We start from the raw sequence: 23,702 nt of genomic DNA, 5'->3' as shown, positions 1-23,702 counted from the left end.
TCCTCCAGTATACCCCATTTGATGGAGTGAGGAAGAGAAACTGCATTTCACAATGTATTAGGCTACCAGTACCTGAGGTGATCAAATGTCAATAAATGATTTTGTTCCATAGTACAACAACTGAAGGACAGTGTCTTAAAATATCTCAACATTAATATGAAACACTCAGCACTGAAAGAATATGTATGGATTTCTAAGTATTGTTTAATGCACAAAATGGTATATCATTTTGTAGCCTTCAAGTCCCAAGGCAGAACTGGAAGGTTGAGGATGGTGTGCACCTGAACAAATGTATAAAAGAAAACTGCTGGGTCCAAGAACCTGACCAAGCAGCCCAGAAACAGTTTAGTAGCACTAGACCCAAAGATTGGTTCCTGCCTTGTGCCCTGTGTTGGCTGGGATTGGTTCCAGCAGACCCCCGTGACCCTGTGTTCGGATTCAGCAGGTTGGAAGATGGATGGATGGATGGATAGACCCAAAGAAAATTTCACATATTTTCATGATGGAAAATTAGAAAGATTTCATAATGGCAGCTAAACATTTTAGAAATATATTAAATTATTAAAGTAAATTTACCACTTATTTAAATTATGCACTACAATGCCATCTACTGGAGCTTGTGTGGGTGCAAATGTACAAATGCCACTGTTTATCATTCAATTTTTGTCTTTACATTTCTTGCTGCAGATTTACCACAAAACTTTTCTGAAGTCATAAAAGGATTTCTTCATGAAGATCTCCTCTGGCTAACTGAGTACTACAAGCCTGATCTGACCTATGTGATTGAATATGACATCACAAGTATCCTGCAGAACCTGGTCACCAAGAACATTCTCACCCAATGATGAGGCAAAGGTAGGAGAGTCTCCCCTGTTGTTAATGAAGAAAAATATTAAAGATAAGGAAACAAGCAAAGAGAGTGGGCTCAGAAAATTCCTGTATGTGCAGGGCTGACTCATTATTACAGAATTCACTGTTAGAATCATCACGTCAACACCAAGTGTTCTGCTTCTCTTGGCTCCTCTCTAATTCTGGACCTCTATTCACTCCCTTCTCTTTTAGAAAATTAAAGCCAAGAAGAGTCTGAGGGGAGAGTGGGTATTGAGTCCTTCATCAATGGCCTAATGGAGAATGACAAAAAGATGCTGGTCAGCCTGTGGGTGGCACTGGCTGAAGAAGTTATGAGATTTCCATCACCAAACCTGACAAGAATACTGGAGGAGGTGACAAAGGGGGGTGAGTTACAGGAGATGAATATCAATGTGAACCATAGAAGTTTACAGTTAGGGAGATAAAGAGCAAGGGGCAAAGCAGCACAATACAATACAATACAGTTTATTTTTGTATAGCCCAAAATCACACAGGAACTTCCGCAATGGGCTTTAACAAGCCCTGCCTCTTGACAGACCCCCAGCCTTGACTTTCTAAGAAGACAAGGAAAAACTCCCAAAAAAACCTAGTAGGGAAAAATGGAAGAAACCTTGGGAAAGGCAGTTCAAAGAGAGAGACCCCTTTACAGGTAGGTTGGGCGTGCAGTGGGTGTCAAAAGAAGGAGGTCAATACAATACACAGAACACATCCTCAATAAAAAATAAAAAATAAAATTTTTTTTAGAAATACGGAGCAGAATTTAACAGTAGATGATATCACATAATATCACATATGGATAATTTTAGACTCCTGGAAACCTCATCCATCAAGCTGCCTCCCCCATTTGGCCATTCCATGGCTGAAACAGTGCTGATGAAAGGACCCCTCTTTCTCACGATTCCTGCGATCCTCCATCAGTGATGATTTTACCTTAGACAGGCAAAACAACTTGGCAGGTGGGCAGTGGCACCAAGTGCCACATTTGAGTACCGAGAAGAGAAACAGAATAGGTGAGGGTTAGTATCCAATTCTAACTATCATGTTAATTATGTTTTAGTGCTAATGACTGACAACAGAGATGCAGTCTGTATAGTTAGTCAGCAGCTCTAGTCAGGATATGCTAAACTGAAGTAGTGAGTCTTCAGCCGGGATTTAAAAGCTGAGACCGAAGGGGCATCTCTTATAGTAGCAGGCAGACCATTCCACAGTTTAGGGGCCCTGTAACTAAAAGCTTGACCCCCCACTGTTATTTTATTAATTCTTGGAATCACAAGCAGACCAGCATCTTGAAATCTTAATGTGCGCTCTGGTTTGTAAATCATGATAAGTTCAGACAAGTAAACCGGACCTTGGCCATTTAATGCTTTATATGTTAAAAGAAGGATTTTGAAATCTGCCCTAAACTTAACTGGGAGCCAGTGTAAGGATTTAAGAACTGGAGTTATGTGTTCGTATTTTCTTGTTCTTGTAATAATTCTTGCAGCAGCATTTTGGATTCACTGGAGGCTGTATAAAGAACAGTTTGAACATCCAGTGAACACCGCATTGCAGTAGTCAATCCTACTAGAGATAAATGCATGAATTAATTTTTCAGAATCCTGTTTATTTAGAAAGCACCTTAATTTCCTAACATTTTTAAGATGGAAGAAGCATGTTTTGCACAACTTTGTAATATGCGCTTTAAATGACATGCTAGAGTCAAAGATAAAATACAATACAATACAAAATACATATTAATATGTTTGCTCCATCACCCTGTGTGGGCCTATCTGCGCAAGGTTTTGGGCCCTTTCAAGTACTCTGGTCTCTTATATGTACATAAATCCCCAACTCAGAAAAAACTGGAATCCTGTTAAAAATGTGAATAAAAACAGCAGTGACTAGTAAATTAATTTTGACACAAAACATATAACAATCCATGATCTGATGTTACAACTAATTAATTTTATTGTTTTTTGTTTTTGTATTTCAAAAACAAACACTTTTTTTTTATTTTGATAGTTGCAATGTATTCCAAAAAAAGTTTCAACAGTAAAGAATTTACCAATTTGTAACGTTGCCTATCCTTCTCATGAAAAACATTTAAGTACTGAAGACACCCATGTATTCAGTATTTCCGGTGTAATTTTATCCCATTTTTCTTCTTAACAAGTCTTAAGGTGTGCATTGGAATGGGGTCTTAATTGTTAAATTTTGAGTTTCAAATTGTGCCACACATTCTCAACTGGGAACATATCAGCACTACAGGCAGGCCAGTTGAGCACCTGCACCCTCTTTCTTTGTAATGAATGCAGAATGTGGTTTCGCATGGTCTTACTGAAATATGCATGGGTGTCCATGGAAGAAATGTTGTCTTGAAGGCAGCATATGTTGCTCCAAAATGTGTATGTACTTTTTGGCTTTAATAACTGATACCATCACAAATGCTGGCTTCTGGACTTGTAGCTGGTTACAGTTTGGGTGGCATTTTACTTCTTTGGTCTAAAGAACATAAAGTGCATTTCTTCCAAAAAAGACTTGAAATAATGATTCAGCTGACCACAATACATATTTCCACTGGTTGATGGTCCAGTTGAGATGCCTCCAAGCCCAGAGTAGTCAATAACGCCTCTGGACACTGTTAACATATCACTTCCTTTTTCCATAATAGAGTTGTTGTAACTGTCATTTGTGGATGTAACTACTGTGATTGGCGGGCAGGAAGCAAGAGAGACAATGTAAAAATCTGAGTGTACCACCCTGGTGACCCCATTTACTTTTTAACTCAAAAGAAAAAAAATGTTAACAGGAACATTTGCAACAAAAATTAACACAGGCATCAAAAGAATTGAAATGAATGTAACTAAATGGCTTATATAGCATGCAATTGCTCATCCTAGCACTTCTCTCCTCTGTGATCCTCTCAAGATCACACCACCTTCCTGGAGTTCTGACTTTCATGTCCCCAGGACCGGAAGTGTTGGGACTTTCTTCTGACTTCAGTATCAGGTTTGGTTACCCTCACTAGGCATGTTTTCTGGGCCATGGAAAAAGAAGAGGAGACTGTTAGTGACAGTACCCCCTTACCTTGGGTGAGCTGATCAGGGATCCCTCTGGCACGCCTTTGTGACACTGTGTATTGTGTTACTTGATAAAAGTTTGTCAAAGTACTCTTGAACCCATGTGATTATATCACTTATTGATGTATGATGGTTCTTGATGGGTGGCACAGTGGCACAGTGGTAGCACTGCTGCCTCGTAGTAAGGAGACCCGGGTTCACTTCCCAGGTCCTCCCTGCGTGGAGTTTGCATGTTCTCCCCGTGTCTGCATGGGTTTCCTCCCACAGTCCAAAGACATACAGGTTAGGTGCATTGGTGATTCTAAATTGTCCCGTGTGTGTGCCCTGCAGTGGGATGGCGGCCTGCCTGGGGTTTGCATGTTCTCTTTGGCTACAGCAGACTCCCGTGACCCTGTAGTTAGGATATAACGGGTTGGATAATAGATGGATGGATGGTTCTTGATGCAGTGCCATTTGAGAGATTGGATATCACAGGCATTCAGCTTAGGCTTGTTCCCCTTGCCTTTTACGTATTTAAATTTTTTGGTCTTTTTTTTGTGCCTTTCACATTCTATTTTTCAAGTTATGGCACTTGTTTTAGGGTTTTCTTGACCCAATACATCTAGCTTCTTCATTAAATGTATATTACTTGATGTAATAATTTATTTGGACTGTTTTCACCTCCATATTGATTATTACTGGACAGTGCTATCTTGTCTCCCGAACGCTAGGACCTCCACTAGTGGTATAGGTGTTAGATGCTCTGTCTTCACTGGCTTCCTGTGTCTTACAGAATCGAATATAAAATCCTACTAATAACCTACAAAACCTTAAATAACCTCACGCCAAACTATATCAGTGACCTACTCCACCACTATGTGCCTGCCTGTCCACTAAGGTCTTCTGATTCTGGCAATCTTGTTGTGCCCCTCACTAATCTACACTCCATGGGTGACAGGGCCTTCAGCTGTATAGCGCCCAGACTCTGGAATGACCTACCGAAATTAATCAGGTCAGCTGACTCCATGAATTCTTTTAAAAAACAACTCAAAACTCATCTGTTCAGGAAGGCTTTTAGCTCTACTTGACTTTATTACCCTTCTCTCAGTTTACTTCTCTGTCAAGATGCTCATGTAACCTGTATGTGTGTGCGAGACCATCAATTATGTTGTCTGTTTTTTTTTCAGAATTTACTATCTTAATCTTCTTTATTTATTTATCTGGTTTGTACAATGCTATATACTGTATACGCTGCCGTTCTTTATTATATTCTGTAAGTGCCTTGAGCATGGGAAAGGCGCTATATAAATAAAATGTATTATTATTATTATTATTAAAATTGGGTAGGTTACTTTATAAAAAAAATTTAATCAGTATATAGGAAAAGAAGTGTGTAGCTGGGAAGTTAAATATGGAGCATAACTGTTAATAAGATGCAAATATGTTATGTCTATGTTAAGATCTATAAGTGTTGTGGTGGATGGCCGGCTAAGGTTTCCGGCCCTCACCCCCAGGCCGCCAGGTGGAGCTCTCCCGACAGCATGGACGTTCCCCGAATTCCAGCAGGGCCTCATGGACTTTGTAGTTTATATGCACAGCCCTGCTGGATACCATGGGGGCCACCAGGAGTCACTGTAGGGAGGCTGTCGGACTGTTATGTGCCCTATAACCTGGAAGTACGTGCTGGTCACATGAACAGGAGAAATGACGTACTTCCAAGTTGAAGAAAAGGACTTTGACTCTGACCCGGAAGTAATACGGACTTATGGATTCCTGGACAGGAACCACTTCCGGGTCACTGGGTATAAAAGGACGCAGGGAAAGCCCAGACATTGAGCTGAGCTGGGAGGTAGGGTCTAGGAGAGGAGGATTGGTATTGTGTTTATAATGAATAGTGTTGGTTTATTATATGTGTAGTGTGGAGTGGAGGGTGCTTTGTGCACATAATGGTAACAAAATAAAGAAGTCTTGGACTTTTACCTGGTGTTTGGAGTGGTACCTGAGGGTTCAAGAGGTCGATAAAAGCCTCTACTGCTACAGTGTCTTAATTCTTAAAGTTTCCCATGAGTTAAATAATAAATAGGTCAGAGATGGTTGAAAGAGATTATTATCATGTATAGGAACAACAGATAAGAGCTTTTCAAATTTGCCCTTTTCTTGGCTCCCCCTCAAAAGTACAACTGACTGCTAACCAGTAAATCTGGGTACAAGAGCTATTATTGATTTTCTTTGTGCTTCCTTTCCAGGATTTCCTCTCTTGTCATCCCACATACTGAAATGTCAGAACAACTCTGATTACAAACAATCAAATATAGGGTCTTTATATGTTTGTAAACTCTGTGGTTATCATAATGTAAAGCCTGGTCTAGAACTGTTAACAAATCTGCTAATCTCCTTTCTCAGTCCTGTAATGGAGTCCTTTCTTTATCTCCAGGATCAGATGTCTCGAAAGAGATTCAAGCCAGTCTCAAGCCCCCTCATATTAGGATTCATATTAAAGGTAACACACTCATCTTATGTTTCTGGTCAGCATTTCCTCCAGTATTGTGCTTTTCAGTTTCCTCACTTGTTCTCTTCTGACTTTTAGGCCTCTATGAGACACATAAAAGAGATGTGTGTGAATCCACAAAAAAACTGGAAGATCAGCCTTCTCCTGGAAATCCACGCACTCAGGGTGTGGGCTTTGACACTCGATATACTGAGCTGATGGTCATTAAACAGTACAAAAGAAGCTATAATGAAACTCACCATGAACTTGTGAAAACTGGGACGACTCATGCAGAGATGATGGAGGAACATACAAAAGTAAAATGTGAGCGAATCTGGACTGAGCAGCTTTTAAGGAGGAGTCCAGGTAGTGAAACTTGTCCCAACATTGTAGTAGTTAGTGGAGTGGCTGGAATTGGGAAGACCACTATGGTTCAGAAGATTATGTATGACTGGGCCAGAGGCACTCAGAATCAGAGGTTTGCATTTGTCTTCCTGTTCAAATTCAGGGAGCTCAACCTGCTAGACACAGAGACAGAGCCACAGCAGCCACTGACAAGGCTGATTGCAAGGCACTATAAATACCTCTATGATGACAGACTAAAAGAAATCCTGCAGAAACCAGAATCTCTCCTCTTTATACTCGATGGCCTGGATGAGTACAAACACAAACTAGACTTCACACAGAAGAAGCTCTGCTCAAATCCAGAGGAACTCTTTTCTGTCCACGTCCTGATCACCAGCTTGGTCAGCCAGACATTACTGAAGGGCTGTTCAGTCCTAATCACAAGCCGACCAACAGCCTTGGAGTCACTGGACATGAAGAGAGTTAATCGATTTGCTGAGATCCTGGGTTTTTTCCCTGAACAAAGGCTAATGTACTTTAAGAATTTCTTTGGTGATGCAGACCTGGGCACAGAGGCTTTTCGATATGTGGAGGAGAACGCCATTCTTTACACCATGTGCTTCAACCCCTCGTATTGTTGGATTATCTGCTCTGTGCTGAAGAGCCACTTTATGACACCTGCAGAAGAGCGAGGAGCCTCCCCTAAAACTGTCACTGAGCTCTTTGTGATGTTCCTTCACAACATCCTGACCAATCACAGGCGAGAAGCTGAGGACCAGAAGGAAATTCTGGTGAAACTGGGAAAGATGGCTTATTACGGGGTGACCAATAGAACTCTTGTGTTTTATGACAAGTTTGAGATGTCTACTTTTGGTCTCCAGTCAATTCTGTCCACTACATTCCTTTCTGGGTTCCTTAAAGAAATCCTGCAGAGAGAAAGCACTCTGCAGCACACAACATATACATTCTTCCACCTCACCCTGCAGGAGTTCATGGCTGCCTGCTCCTTCTACCTCGAGCCATCAGGGGGCATCGAGGGCATGCTTATGAATATGGACTATTATAAAGATGGACGGTTTGAGATTTTTACTCGATTCTTGGCAGGATTGGCCAGCCCCTCTGTGTTCGAAACAGTGGGGTTAATCCTGGGAAAATTTGACAGGACGACAGCAAAGCTGATCTTAGATTGGTTAAAGAAAAAAGCTGAACAGGCTGCACAGAGCAGAAATAAACTTGAAGTTATGCAAGTGTGTCAGTGGCTCTATGAGACTCAGAACAAGAAATTAATCAGAGATGCCATTGGGAAAGATTTAAATATGGATTTTAGTAACACAACTTTATCTCCACTGGACTGTGCTGTGCTCGGGTCCATCATCAGCTGCTGTGGAAAACTTCTTGGGCTTAACCTTTCAAACACAAATCTTACCCCAGAATGTATCAGAAGAGTTTCACAAGGACTCGTCTATTGTAGAAGTGTAGGGTGAGTAACAAAGCCTTCATGAATTTAGTTTACTGTTGTGCAGATGGAGAGATGTCATTAAAGTAACTTTTCACTTTGTTGTTTCCTAATACAATTATAATAAGCCCCCCACTTCTACAATCCAAAAAGTGATGTCAATAATTAGAACATTAGAACAACATTATACCAGGCTATTCAGCCCAACAAAGCTCATCAGTCCTATCCACTTAATTCTTCCAAAATAACATCAAGTTGAGTTTTAAACGTCCCTAAAGTCTTACTGTCTACCACACTACTTGGTCACTTATTCCTTGTGTCTGTGATTTTCTGTGTAGAGAAAAACTCCCTAATGTTTGCGTGAAATTTACCCTTAACAAGTTTCCAACTGTGTCCCCATGTTTTTGATTAACGTTTTTTAAAATAACAGTCTCGATCCACTGGATTAATTCTCTTCATCATTTTAAACACTTCAGTCATATCTCCTCTTAATCTTCTTTTACTTAAACTGAAAAGGCTCAGCTCTTTTAATCTTTCCTCATAATCCATCCCCTGTAGGAAAGATGTGTAATGTTACTTGGGAGTTTCATGATCCATCTCTACATCAAAGAGGATAGATTATGTGTGATGTTAGTCCAAATAGTGAACTTCCAAGTGTTGTTTTCAAATCGGCATAACATTGTGAGAAAGCCAAACGTGTGACTTGCAAGGTGTGAGACATATTCTGACACAACATGTTTAAAAAAATTGAGCAATGTCTGCTTGAGTTGAGACAGGGCATGCAAGCTGATTCTGCATTTCATTTCCTATTGACCAATTAGAAATTGACTCTGCCGTTATGTTTTGCAAGCATGGCTGCTGAACATTTGTGAACATGTAAGGAGGAGATCAGATTGGTCAAGTTGTGTCCAGTAAACCATCCTCTATATGGTCTATATGCCAATAAATATTATGCTTAGGATTTCAAAGAAAAAATACTAAAGGACATTGCAGATCAGCTCAATTCCTGGTAGCATTGCATGTTTGCATTTTTAATAGATTAATATACACCATGAAGTCTACTAGTTATAAGACGCAGGCTAACTGAGCAAATACATTCTTCAGATTGTCATGTTCAGTGTGAGTCTCACATTTCATTTTTTCCAATCAATCTTACATGAGACTGTTCAAAAGGCATTCAGCCTCTCGCAAGCCCATACAATCATCTGGTGTATGCCAAACTCCTATCAGGTTCCAGTACAAATGAATCATTAGAAAGGAGTGAGCACTCAAACTTTTGATTGCGTAACACAAGAAAAATTGTGTGTTATCCCCCTTCCCTAACTCTTAGCTCATTATACTTGACATTAGTGGTGGTTTAATGACATAAGATCTGTAGTTCACGGAGTGAGATACAGTATTCACAACAACCAGTGCTTTGAAGCAATTGACTAACAGTAATTAGGTTAGATCTTAATAGTCTTGTAAAATAAATCAGTGGTGTACTCTATCTATCTATCTATCTATCTATCTATCTATCTATCTATCTATCTATCTATCTATCTATCTATCTATCTATCTATCTATCTATCTATCTATCTATCTATCTATCTATCTATCTATCTATCTATCTATCTATCTATCTATCTATCTATCAGTGGCGACTGCTCTAAGACTACAAGGGAAGCTCTGCTTCCTCTACTATGTCAGAAAATAAATGCTCATATATGCACTGTCGTATTTATATTGGTTTTAATAAAAGTGCGCTAGAACGCATTCAACTTCATGACTAGCTCGTTGTAGATTGTTTGATGCGATTTTCTTGTCATACATTTCCATGCAGCACAGCGCGTTAAACCCTCCTGAAGCCCAGCTTCACTGGAGCTCTATGGGCAAGCACAGATGAGCTTTTTTCACTGCAGAAAAGCTGGACGGTAATTGGATAAATGCACCAAAATCGTCACTTCCAGGGAAGCTCAGCTTCTCTGGGAGTGAATGGAGCAGTGGGCGGGCCAGGACGCTGGGCTGTTGCATGATGATTGGAGGAGCTGTTTAAAGGGTGGAAACCCTTTTTTGATTGACAGCATTTGAAAGTGTGCTGAAAAGTTATGGCCATTTCTTTGACTCAGGGAGACTGAGATCTGAACTTCAAGTACTATATTCAGATCATGACTTACAGGGGAGCAGGGGTAAGCTGTGTGATTTCTTGGTGTTTTTTAAAGACATGGAGTTGGATAGTGCAATGCCTCAGCTATACAAGCTGTTGTCGTTAGTGGCAACAATTGGCGCTACATCAGCAGGTGTAGAGAGGAGCTTCTCCAGGTCAAGTCATACACCTGCAAAACGATGGGCCAAGATCGTTTGAGCAACCTTGATCTCCTGGCCATTGAGAGGAAACTGGTTAAGTCCCTGGAAAAGACGGCCAATTGGTACGACATAGTCACAGACCATTTTCTGCAAAAGGAACGGAGGGCAGAATTTACGTACAAATAACATAATGAATTTTATGATGAAGGCCTAATATGAGCTTCCCTTGTTTCAAAAGCTAGCAGCCGCCACTGCTATCTATCTATCTATCTATCTATCTATCTATCTATCTATCTATCTATCTATCTATCTATCTATCTATCTATCTATCTATCTATCTATCTATCTATCTATCTATCTATCTATCTATCTATCTATCTATCTATCTATCTATCTATCTATCTATCTACTGTATCATGCAAAATGTCTGACTGACTGATTGACTAACTTACTCATTCACTCACTTACTCAGTACTATTTCCCCTTTAATTACAGTACATATATAGTAGCAGATATCCACTAAGAAAGGTAATTTTGATATATTAATATTTAGAGGTAAAAACACCTCAACAGTAGAAAAATGAAATATCCTCAAATCTCCAAAAATCTTTGACTGTTTTGCCTGAAATTTGGTGATGTTATAGGAAAAAGAAAATTAACCAACCAGTATTTTTTATCTGTTGATTTTTATGGTTAATAATGCTGTAGTGAGTATTCTTACCCACCGCATACTTTTCTGAAGGGGTTTGTAATTCCTGAAAACAAATGCCACACTTCTGTCACTTTTGCAAATGAAGCCTGCTAGCACAAGCAAAGTAGAAGGACCAAAGTTCAGTAAACTCCTAAAAAGATGTGCTTAGTAAGATGCATCCCTGGGTATAGACAGTACTCCTTACTCCTTACTCTATCAGTTTCTTTTTACTCCTCACTAAAAAGCTTAAAATATATAAATTCAATGGGGAAGTTGGAGGGATGCTGTCCTCCATGGATGATCAAGCTTGTTTTATACATATTGTGGTGTCCCAGCCAGGTTGAAGCCTTTTTTTTTTTTTTTGACTGACTGTTAGGTTTGATTGAGGGAGGGCAGAGTACAGCATGGAAGACTGACAGCGGAGTATTGATTGAGGCTGTAAGGGGGTGGGTGGGACCCGGGATGGGGGGGGGGGGGGGGGGTTGGAGAGGGTGCTTAAAAGGGGGTGTGTTTGGGGCTACGAGGTTGGCATTCTTTTTCTTGATTGTTCAAGTAAAAACTTTTTGTTGAGACTTTATTATGTCTCTACTATTTTCAAGCCTGACGCGGAGGTCGCTACAATATACTTATAAAAATGGTGTCAGGGACAGGGGCCATTGGTGGTGAAATAAATGCAATATTGTGGTGAACTGAGGTGTCCCCTTGGAGGTCAGACCGCAATGTACTGCTATGCTTGGTATTGCAAAGCAGAACTTGGGAAGGGCTGGTACTGTACAGATCCATTTCACTCCTTTCGTACAACACAAGTCAGGAGTGATATCATGCTGCAGATTTAAGTTTAAATGATCACACAGCTCAGTAAAAGAGTCCCTCATGGAGAGAACATGGAGAAGGTAGACTTTGTACATAGTCCATGATATCACTTATTTTCACCTGTTCTTTTCTTTACAATGTTTAAAATATTAAGTTCATTGCATGTGCTACATAAATGTACAGCCTGTAAACAGCAATGCTGTATATACAACCTCAATTTCCAAAAAGTTGGGATACTGTATAAAATGTAAATAAAAAATGTACCATTTTGAGAAAAGAATGTAGCCATTTTGAATCTGATGGCAGCAACATGTCTCAAAATAGTTGGGACAGGGCCATGTTTGCCACCGTGTAGAATCTCTAAAGTCTGTCAATGTCAGGAAACTGATGAGACCAGTTGGGGACTTCTGGGAGAAGAATATTCCCCCATTATTGTCTGAAATAAGATTCTAGCTGCTCATCAGTCCTGGGTCTTCTTGGTCAAATTTTTTATTTCATGATTTGCCAAGAATTTTCAATTGGTGAAAGGTCTAAATTGCAGACAGGCCAGTTCAGCATTCGGACTCTCCTACTATGAAGCTGTGCTGTTGTAATTGCGGCTTAGCATTGTCTTTCTGAAATATACAAGGCCTTCCCTGAAAAAGACATCATCTGGACATCTGAATTGTATGATTTGTAATTTTAAACTGTGGAGTAGAGGGGTAAATCAAGGAAAAATGTGTCTTTGTCCCAGACATCGGGGTTTGGGGGTCAACACGGTATTATTTTTGGTTGCTTTTTTTTATTTCTCTTCACTTTTTTTGAACTGCTCTTTTGATTATAATATTAAATGATCATAATATTTGATTATAATATAGTAAATTGGTTTCTTGCCTTTGCTATTCTGTTTAAAATATCCTTTGTTAACTGTTAAGTTCTCTTGGACTTTGAATTGGTTTGTCATTTAATTAATTTACTGACTATTTAAATTATGGTGGGCTGTTATGATGTTTGAGAGGTTTTACCTCAGTTTTCAGCTTGACTTTGGAGGTAAATTATAAAGTGACACAGAAAAATCAGATTTACCGCAGCTCCTCTGCCTTTACCTTTCTGCATTGCTTCATGTCCTCTCTTCTGATATCTACAGGTTGGTCAAATCTGGTCTCACCTGTGAATGCTGCATGGCTCTCTCCTCAGCTCTCTCTGCTGAACACTCACAACTGAATGAGCTTTGGCTGAACAACAATGCCCTGGGTGATTATGGAGTGCGTTTGCTGTGCGAGGGGCTGAGGAACAAAAACTGTAAATTAGAAAAACTGAGGTGAGGAAATACTGACAGCTTTTGTGTGACCATCTGTGTGCCTGTATGTTTTGCACTCAGTTTACCTTCATTTCCTCTCTTCCTATCTTTATAGTTTGCGGTCATGTCATCTCACCTCTACAAGCTGTGCAGCTTTCTCCTCTGCTCTCTCTAATGAACACTCACGACTGACTGAGCTGGAGCTATTAGGCAATAAATTGGAGGACTTAGGAGCACATCGGCTGTGTGAAGGACTGAGGAGCCCAAACTGTAAATTACAAAAATTGACGTGAGTAAATATCAAGTGTATGTGTATATGTATACCTGAGTTTTATACTCGACTGCCAGGAGTATTTTATCTAAACTGTATGTCACTAACCCATTTAAATAAATAAAAATGCTTTGAAATATTATGAGACAAGTTTGCCCTCCATTTGAAAAATTGGTCTGGTTTCTCGATAACGAATGGTGAGAGTCTCATGCATGCTCTTCTCACAAGGCTCTTTCATTCGTTTCTCGAAGGCTTGTGAGAAGACCAGAGAGAAGTTTTCACCGGTGAAAGAAAACCACAGCATCACTGGTGTCACATTTGTGGAGAATACGGCAGGACACCACCTTGACTGATGCAATGCTCTGATAAATCTTGTGGAGCTCCTGACCATCCTTCCATTTTCTAAACTCAGCAAGCATCGGGAGCAAAGCTGGAACAATTAGTTCAATGCAGGAAAGCTGCACAGTTACTTTACAGCCCACTAAAAACTCTCTTTATCATCTTCCATCTTCTCTATTCTCCCACATCCCTCACACAACTAATGATAATATAGAAAGTATCATTGTTTAAGATAATCTAACTGTAACCTTAAAAGGCCAAAGACCATCAAATTATTAAACTTGCAAATTAATTAAATTAACAGTTTATTTGTAATATATGATTCTACACTATGGTGTTTAGGCTGACAAGGCACTGACCTGAGAAAGTCCTCACCTCCCATAATATTTTAAAAAGAATGGTGCTGGGTGCACTCCCATCATGTTTACTTTTAAGCAAAAGGCTTTTTTAAATTTTTTACTATTTCCTCCATGGCGACTTTGTAAATATATTTTGTATACTTCTTTAGCTCACTTCTGCGATGTGTCTCAGTGTCTGTTGAGCAATATTTCTATGTCTTAAGCAAATGACAAGCATTAAAAACATGTAGTTCTCCATCTTCTGAAATGATAACTAACTGTCTAAATGTAACTGTTCAGGTTCAACCACTTGAAAGCTTCTCACCATCTCGTCAGTGTCACTCAGGAGTGCCGGGAGCTGAGTTTTATTCGGTGCAATATTTACATTCCTTTTTCCCCGATGTCTTAAGAGCTTACGTCACTTCTCATGCACATTTACAAGTGTCACTCAGTGCAAAAAGGCTAGTGTGAATCTTGCAAGCTCTTCTCACTGAAAAGTGTTTGAGAAACTGGTCCCAGGTCATTTGTTCCCAAATTGGTAAAGTGTGCCAGTCTGGGGTAAGATCTTGCCTTATGGTGCAGATTACTTGTGGTGATTCTAGAGTGGCTAAAACCAGTCTTATCCTGTTAGTGCCATTATTGAAGGAGCAGAAGTCATAACACACATTACTATATTTGGTGTATAATGTGTTGCTACTGGGTTATGACAGATGTGTTCTGAGTTTTATGTTGTTTAGATAAGTTAAGATAGGCAGAACTTTTGAAGTAAGGTAGTTGCACTCATTAATCATGGTGCCAGAAAGTGGCAACATGTTGCAAGTTGATTACCACATGAAAGTAAGGACTTCATTGTATTCTATAAACGTGTAATGTTTTTAAAGCATTTGTGGACATCAGTTTCAATACCTTGAGGAATAACAAGAACTTCTGAAATCACAAGGGATGAGTCCAGGCCAGAATGAAAATCTGGGACTATTTCCATCCCATAGCCTCAGTTACTCCCCGTGTCTTCTTTTCTTTTCTCCTCATCATTACAGGCTTTCGTCTTGTGGCCTCACATCTGGATGCTGTCAGGCTTTCTCCTCAGTTCTATCTGCCGACTGCACACACCTTAATGAACTGTGGTTGGGAGAAAATAACCTGGAAGACCTGGGAGTGTGCATGCTGTGTCAGGGGCTGAGGAACCAAAACTGTAAATTAGAGAAACTAAGGTGAGTAAACATTGAGTTTTTGTGTGTGTAAATATTGTGTGAATTTATATCTGATCACTTTAAGGGTTTGTCAAGGAAGGCAGACATTTTAAGGTAAGATTTTATAGTTGCTAATCATGGGCCAAAGATTAGCACAGGAAAGTAAGCATTTCACTTTCCTTTGTACATGTGACAACCAGGACCCTATAAACCTATATGGTACATGGTATAAAATGCTGTGTTCAAATCACAGTTTCGTGCCCGAGACTGAGTTTTATTTTCTACAACATACACATGTCCTTTTACCTTTGTCCTGTCATTTCTACAGGTTGGACAGTTGTGGTCTCACTTCTGGATGTTGCTCTGAGCTGTCCTTGGTTTTCTCTACTGAACACTCACGACTGACAGAGCTGGAACTTAGACATAATAATCTGGAGGATTCAGGAGTACATCAGCTGTGTGAGGGTTTGCGGAGCAACAATTGTAAAATAAAGAAACTGGGGTATGTGAGCACTCAGTGTGCGGGTGTGTTTTAAGTATTTGTTTCTATCAAATAAATTGTTGTAATCAAATCATATACAGGGGGGGCACATGAAAAAGTGGCCCACCTCCTATGAGACAACTGCATAATGTAGTGAAGAGAAAAATGATCAAATTTGGTACTCACATTTAGAGAAGATGCCGAAAGTGATCTCCTTGTGTGTCAATACATCTCTGTGTCCGTTTCAGCACATTCATGTACACTCTTTGCAACGTCATGGGATCGATTCTCTGTATCGCATTTTCAATGTTCAACTTCAGTTCATTTACAGTCTGTGGATTTGCGGATTAAATGACCCCGCAAGAAATAGTTGCATGTTGTTAACACAGGCGATCGTGGTGGCCATAAAACCTTGCTAATAATCCTTTTGTCAGGGAAGTGCTCCCAAATAGTAACCAATAGTTATGCAGGAAGTATGGCAAGTACTCACTGACCACTTCAGTACACTGCCACCACAAAAGTCAGACAGGGGTCAGACAGCAAGGAAACAAGGCAGGCGACACGACTGCAGCTGACTATCCAGCGGCAGATGAGACGGGGGTCGTCTTGGTGGAGGTGGGCCACTTTTTCATGGGCCACCCTATATTATGTGTAGTAGTTCACCCCTACATTTCCACCCCATTACATGTGACATTTTAAGATACAAAAGTATAAAATTTTACTTTTCACACCCGATTGATGAGAAAAGAGAAAATAAAAAAAAGGGGGGACAGACTGGCATAAAAAGAGAATTAGGAAAGATTTGAATGGAGCAAAAAGTTCTTCTTTGCATCTTAAAGGAATTTTCTCTTTTTATACATCAGTTTAATTTAAATCTTCTAAATGTACTAAAAAATAATAATGTGATAGGAAGCCAATTCTCCAACTTTCCTTTACTGTTGTATTTGTGCGACCTGCTGTTTTATTTTTTCCACCCAATGACACATAGTACCATTCTTTAAATGTTAAGACTTTTGACTCCTCCATTATGATTTTCCTAACTCATTTCCTCTTGTGTCAGACAGTTTAAAACCCCACCTTTGTCAAGATCACAAAAAGCTGTCCTAGCTTCTTGTTTTAATTTTTTCTGATTTATTTTCTTCTTCTTTGTTTATTATGTCATCTTTTTGTTTCTAAGCTTAATGTTGTTTTCTTTTGTTATTTTATTATTTTGATGTTCAGATACAGTTGCTTACTATCTGTTATTATTCAATGTTTTAATTTAATTGTTTGCACTTTGTTTATTTATATTTTATTAAAAGAACCAAAGTGATGGGGTCTCCTGATTATTTAGGTGTACTGTGGTTAAAGCCTATAAAGTCCCAGCTCTGTCCCAGTCCAATTCCTCTCTTGCTTTTGGATTCCCTGCTTTAAGTTGGGTTTGTCTACTGCTTGTCAATATTGTTGAGGTTAATTTGAATAATTATTTAGAACTGGTATTAGTAAATTGTTTTAGTTTAATTCAGTCTTTGTATCAGCTTGAGGTTTCCACCTTCTTCTTTCGGGTACTCCTGTTAGGGGTTGCCACAGCGGATCGTTCTTGTTGCCCGCATATTGATTTGGCAAAATTTTATACTGGATGCCCTTCCTGGTGTAACCCTCCCCATTTATCTGGGCTTGGGACCGGCACGAAGAAACACACTGGTCTGTGCATCCCCTCTGGCTGGGTTAGCTTGAGTTTTCCATCTACTATTGAGAAAAGTGTTAATATGCTTAATTTCTGGAATTTGATTATCATTATGTTGTTTCCCTAATAGATTGTTTTCCTACTGAATTTGTTAGATGTTTTGGTTATAATTTTTGTTTATTCATTTATTTTTTATTAGTTATTGTTTCTAATACATTATTGAGTAATTCTGGAGTCAGGATTTTGTCATATTTTACAGTTTCCTTTCTCTTCATCAATCTTGATCTTCCTAGTCATGACCAATGTTTTGATTATGGGAATACATCTCTATCCTGAAGGCCAGGATTCTGGTTTTTGTTTTAGCAGATTCTTGAATTAATCATAGAATATGATGTTCCCTGGTTTCTACATATACTGCCTCAGTCCATAGATAGCAGTCTTTGTTTCATTTTTAAGGATTCAGCCCATTGGTAGCGTAAAGGGGATTTGATTAGGGGTCAGACATCACTACCAAAGGCCTGAGAGTATTATATCCAGCTGAATTCTTTCTATTTGAGCTTTCTGTTCAATTCTAACCTCCAATGGCTTATACAAGTCAGGCAGGTTTTTTGGGTCATTCAGTTAACCTCTGGAAGACAGAACACTATTGCACTTGCTCCCACACAACTTTTTAAATGTTCCACATTTCATTGTCCAGAGGTTTCAGAAAGGCATTTGTTTTACCAAATGTGTCATACTAAAAGAGCTCCTGAGTGTTGTGGAACTGTGTCTAGATTGATTAAAATTGGGGGGAAAATAAAGATAATTAGAGCAACGATATCATCGTCAAAAGAAGAGGTAAGTGAAAGGTTAGTGAGAAAGATACTGTAGACAGAAGTGATGGTCAAAATCAAAACCAAAGACCTAACCCAGTCCCTAAATCTTTAGCCCTCACTCTGACTAGAAGAAACAGTTCTTTACGAGCAAATCCAAAATGTTCAATGTCTGACATGACATAATGTGTCACAGGACTGTCATGTGACCAGCAACCAGCCTAGTAACACAAACGAGGACTGAGGTAAAATGACGATGACCACAACAAAACCAAAAAATAAATGGCATCACCAAAACAGTGATACAAATAATACATTACCAGGGACCTCATGTATAAACGGTGCGTATGCAAAAAAATGGTGTGTACGCCCGTTTCCACGCTCATATTGCGATGTATAAAACCTAAACTTGGTGTAAAGCCACGCACATTTTCACGCTAGCTCATTCCCTAGCGTAGGCAAGTTCTCCGCTCAGTTTAGCAAACTGGCGGCACCCAGCGTCAAAGCAGTGCTACTACTCCTGTGTGGTTTCCCTTTATTTTTTAGATTCACATCCCTGATGTGGCTTTATCAAATGCACTGAAATTAACCGCATATTGTTTATTAGTTTAAGACATCTAATTGTAATCAGCCTGTAACCATATAATGCTGCACAGAATTGTCAAACAATTCCAAATACCATAGCCACTTTAGCATTGCTTCTCTAAGTGCACCACTCACACTATTTTAACCCATTGTATTTAAGTGTGGACTCACAGCTGTACAGTAGCTGATCGGAAGCTCTATGGCAGATTGTGTCAAGAGCGGGGAGAAATATCGGGATAGAGCTTCTAGCACATGCTGCCTCAGCCATGGGCACAGTCTATTTGAACTTTTCCCGTTCGGCAAATGCTTCAGAGTCTTTCCTGTACAGACCTTGCGGTTCAGAAACAGTTTCATTCCAAGAACTCTAAACACACTCAATCAGTCCATCAAGTGCTCCTTGTAGAACTGTTTGTACTTATAAGTACAATTGCCTCACTGTAAACTTGCATTACAGTTATAATATTGCACAACCTGATCCACTTATGCTTTCAGATTGTATATTTTTACTGTTTTCTATTCTATTATTATTATTATTATTATTATTATTATTGTTGTTATTTTACCATTTTGTAGGAAAATAAGTTTATGGAGGATCTGCATATTGAATCTCATTGTACCAAACAATAACAATAAAGGAATTAAATTAATTTCAATAGAAGAGAGTGATTATTTACAGATTTTTTAAGATGAAATGCAGTGAAGTATATATATTACATTATACAGATACATTTTAAACTTCATTTCAATAATGTATATTATTAATGATTAAATATGCAAGGACTCGGTGGGCAGCAGTAGCAATGAGCTGGCGCCCCATTCAGAGATTGTTCCTGCCTCACGCTGTATGCTTGCTGGGACTGGCACTACCCTGGATGGATAGATGGATGGAATAATTAAACATGTACTGTATTGCAAAGCTATTTCAATGTTCTTTAAAATTTTGAAGAATCGGCGTTCTAAACTTACAGATGGCTTGACTTTTAGTAAACAGCACATTGTGTGACGATTGGTAATTTGGAGAAAGAAAAGGAAGGACAGGAATTGGGGGTTAGTACATTTGAAAGAGACGGTACTGTTGCAATAAATTATTTTATTGAGGGTCATGCACGGCGCAGCAAGCATCTTGTGGGAGGCAGGGACAATCTCTGGAAGGGGCCCCAGCTCGTCACTACCAATGCGCCAATGTGCCTCAATGTTTCATGCATGCTTCAATTTCTGTCATCATGAAAATGATATCAAGTATACCTCTTGCATTTAAATTGTTCAGAGAGCTGTAATATCATGAATGTAATGTATTTTGTGCCCTGTCGGCATAAGAGAAAGCCCATTTAAGAAGTACATACTGATTCACACATGTAAGAGTACATAGAAGAAGTCTGTGACATTCTACTTTAATGACAAAACAAACTACGTGATGAAATTGGAAATTTTGACTTTTTTTCACACTGTGCCCAAGTTTTTTTTCTTTTCTCTGTACCCTACTATGCTTCCATATGACACTCAGATGGTGACTTTGATATCTGACCACTTCTTATTTATTTTGGGAATTGTGCGACTTTCTGAAATTGAACTTTTGAATTTCTCCACCACTCCTCCACTCGATCAATTTCCTTTTGTTGTTTATATCACTGCTTAAACTAAAAAATAGTATGTTTTTCCTTGCCTCTCTTTGCTGAAATTCTTCTTTTTCTCCATGCTTTTGCCATTGTCTTTTCACAGAACGCAAAACATAAGGGGCTACTTATATTGATTTGCATATTCAAAGAGGCGTAATTCTGGGAGGAGTCGGGGTGAGGCACCAGGTGCTTGCACGAGCGTTACTTTTCATGCTGACTGAAATTAATGAAGTGGAAGAACATGGAAGTTAGAGTATGCATAGATTTATGCATCTGGATTTTTTGTGCGTGCGTACATTTCCACTTTTGTTCATATGCCAAGTTTCAGTGTGAATTCTATGCACAGCGTTATGCCCCGAACTGCAAATATAATCGTTCTAACAATGAATCAAACTCATTAATCAGAAAGTAGAAACATTATTATTTCATTGTGGAAACTGAATGTTACATTTTTAGTAACCATTAATACACATTGAACTTCTTTGTGCCTTTATGGCACCTCTGTAATCTCTTCACTCAATGACTTGTTTCTTGGAGGCTCAAGGACAGTTGGACCACATGAATGAAGCTAGCTACCGGTAAAGAGAGCTGTATGGAACCCTAAACTGGGTTACGTTCAGACTAACCCTAATATCACTTTCCATATGGGCCCAATTATTAAAACCATCAGGTCACAGTGCTCACTAGTGGCCCCTTTATGTAGGTCCAGGAAATGGCTGGATGGATGGATCCACATATGGATTTAACTAATGAATGTCCAAAACATTTCACCAGCATTAGAATAAGATCATCACATTTTCTTGGAGAAACAAGGGTTAAATAGCTGTTGTTGTAAAAATGACTGTCACATTGTCACATCTAGATCACATGTAATACAACTATGGTATACAAATAATGTGTCATAAAATACAGGACATGAATGTAAGAAAACCTGCGCAACAGCAAATAAAACAATAATATGACAATCAAATTGAACACTTTAAGTATTTTGTTCTACACATTCGGCTCCTGACATGAAGACACAAACTGTAACCTCCCTAAAATATAAACCAATGGATGCTGCGATGCATTTGTGACTTGTGTTTTCTCTATCTTAATTGCAGGTTGCAAGCTATCAAGATCAGTGAGGATGGAAGCAGGAGTCTGGAGTCTCTAAAGGAGGATATGATGAGATCTGGATGGCTGATGGATATCACTATATGAGATAACCATGTAGGCACAACACCTCCAACCTTCTTGTTTTTTCACTATGTCATGTTTCAGCCATTGTGTTCCCTGGCTTATGTTTATTTTCCTTTTCTGCTTCTTCTTTATTTGTTGTGAAGTATGATTTTCAGATATTAATGATATTCATTTATGCTGATATTGTTCTTTTTATTTGTTCTCCTGTGTTGCTTGTGTTTTGTGAGTGGAACCCCAAAGAAAAGAGGCCACCCTGATGTAAAAGCCAAAAGACCACTGTTAATCTTTTGTCATTTAGAGCATGTAATCAATTGTGAGAATCAATTTTCTGGGTTATGCATGTTTTTCTTCTCGTTTCTGGATTTATCTTTGCATTGTAGATTAGAACCTGTTTACTATACTTTGTCTTTTTAGGCCAATTGCTTAGCATTATTTTGGCCATGTTTTTACTATTTTGTTCTTTTAAATACTTTTCTAGCACTTAGTCTTTCAAATTACTTTTTTATAAAAATGTTTTTGTGGATTTGTTTCTCAGGCCAAAGGTTTTATGATTTCCCATTTTCTTGAGAGTTTTTTTTGGTATATATTTTGGGACATTTAAAGTGATTTGAACCTTAAGAGCCTATTCCCCATTTCAGAGCTCAGGTTGCATGGGGTGTGGTCTATCTTCATGCAGGCCTGTGTGATTTGTATGTTTGATTCATTTTTAAAACTATTATAGTTACAGTTCAGAGGCCTCATGTATAAATGGTACATACACACAAAAATGTTACGTATGCCAGTTTCCACACTCACATCTCAATTTATAAAAACTAAACTTGGCGTAAAGCCATGCAAAATGTCATGCCAGCCTCCCCTCAGGCTTACGCACTTTTCTGCTCGGTTTTACAAACTGGTGGCACCAAGCATCAAAGCAGTGCTACTCTTCCTGGGTGGCTTCCCTTTATTTTTTAGATTCACATCCCTGATGCAGCTTTATCAGATACACTGAAGTTAACTGCATATCGTATTTTAGTTTAAGGCACCTGATTGTAATCAACGTGTAACAATATAATGGTCCACGGAATTGCCCAACTATTCCAAATACCATAGCTGCGTTGTTACTCTCAGTGCACCACTTAGAGTATTTTAACACACTGTTTCTGAGTTTGGAATCACAGCTCTACAGCAGCTGATAGGAAAGCTCTATGGTGATTGTATCAAGAGCAGAGAAAATTATCAAGATAGAGCATCCAGCACATGCTGCCTCAGCCATGGGCATAGTCTATTTGAACTTCGCCCATTTGACAAACAATTCAGAGCCTTTCCTGGTAGAACTGTTTGTACTTATAAGTCCAGTGATGTGCAGTGAGGTTTAAAAATATATGAACCCAAAAGAGTAGCTTATTCACTATTCAATTGGCAGTCAGCATGCACATTGATTACTGGTTATGTTTCATATCCCATCAGCATACTTTACACACACATAGGTAAAGTGCATATTTGGCTAAGAAAGAACATTACATTTATAGTGGCGAGAAAGAGCGCATTTGCTCTCCACCCTCCATGTGTTCTAAATTTGCCATTGCAATTCCACAATTCATACATATTCAATACAAATGAAAGTATAGAGTGGTGTACAAAACAAAAACGGATTTCAATTTTGATCTTAATTGACATATTTAGTTGTTTTTTAAAGCCTTTCATTCTAATGCTTGGTATTCACTGAAATACAAATTTTTTCCCCATACTTTTGCCATTGTCTTTTCACAAAACGCTGAACTTAAGAGGCTATTTATATTGATTTGCATATTCAAAGAGGTGTAATTCTGGGAGGAGTTGAAAGTGAGACGACAGGCGTGTGCACATGCTTTACTTTTCACACTGACCAGGATTTATGTAGTGGAAGAACGTGGAAGTTGACGTACACACAGATTTATACATCTGGATTTTTTCTGCGTATGCACATATCCATTT

The 23,702-nt window shown here is 39.0% G+C and overlaps 1 protein-coding gene across 1 annotated transcript; it reads left to right on the top strand.

Annotated features, from left to right (window-relative positions):
* Window positions 1–1,124: 1,124 nt before the first annotated feature.
* LOC114665915 (NACHT, LRR and PYD domains-containing protein 3-like) lies at window positions 1,125–21,790 on the top strand. Its single transcript, XM_051932869.1, has 9 exons — window positions 1,125–1,236; window positions 6,268–6,408; window positions 6,496–8,221; window positions 13,114–13,287; window positions 13,382–13,555; window positions 14,515–14,576; window positions 15,155–15,425; window positions 15,733–15,906; window positions 21,668–21,790. Exons 1-9 carry the CDS (start codon window positions 1,125–1,127, stop codon window positions 21,765–21,767), a joined length of 2,934 nt encoding a protein of 977 aa, XP_051788829.1. The 3' UTR covers window positions 21,768–21,790.
* The last annotated feature ends 1,912 nt before the right edge of the window (window positions 21,791–23,702 follow it).

Source organism: Erpetoichthys calabaricus, chromosome 1, assembly GCF_900747795.2.
Source record: "Erpetoichthys calabaricus chromosome 1, fErpCal1.3, whole genome shotgun sequence".
NCBI classification, from domain to species: domain Eukaryota; kingdom Metazoa; phylum Chordata; class Cladistia; order Polypteriformes; family Polypteridae; genus Erpetoichthys; species Erpetoichthys calabaricus.
The sequence above is the reverse complement of the archived record's forward strand: the minus strand, read 5'-3'. Positions and strand labels throughout refer to the sequence as shown.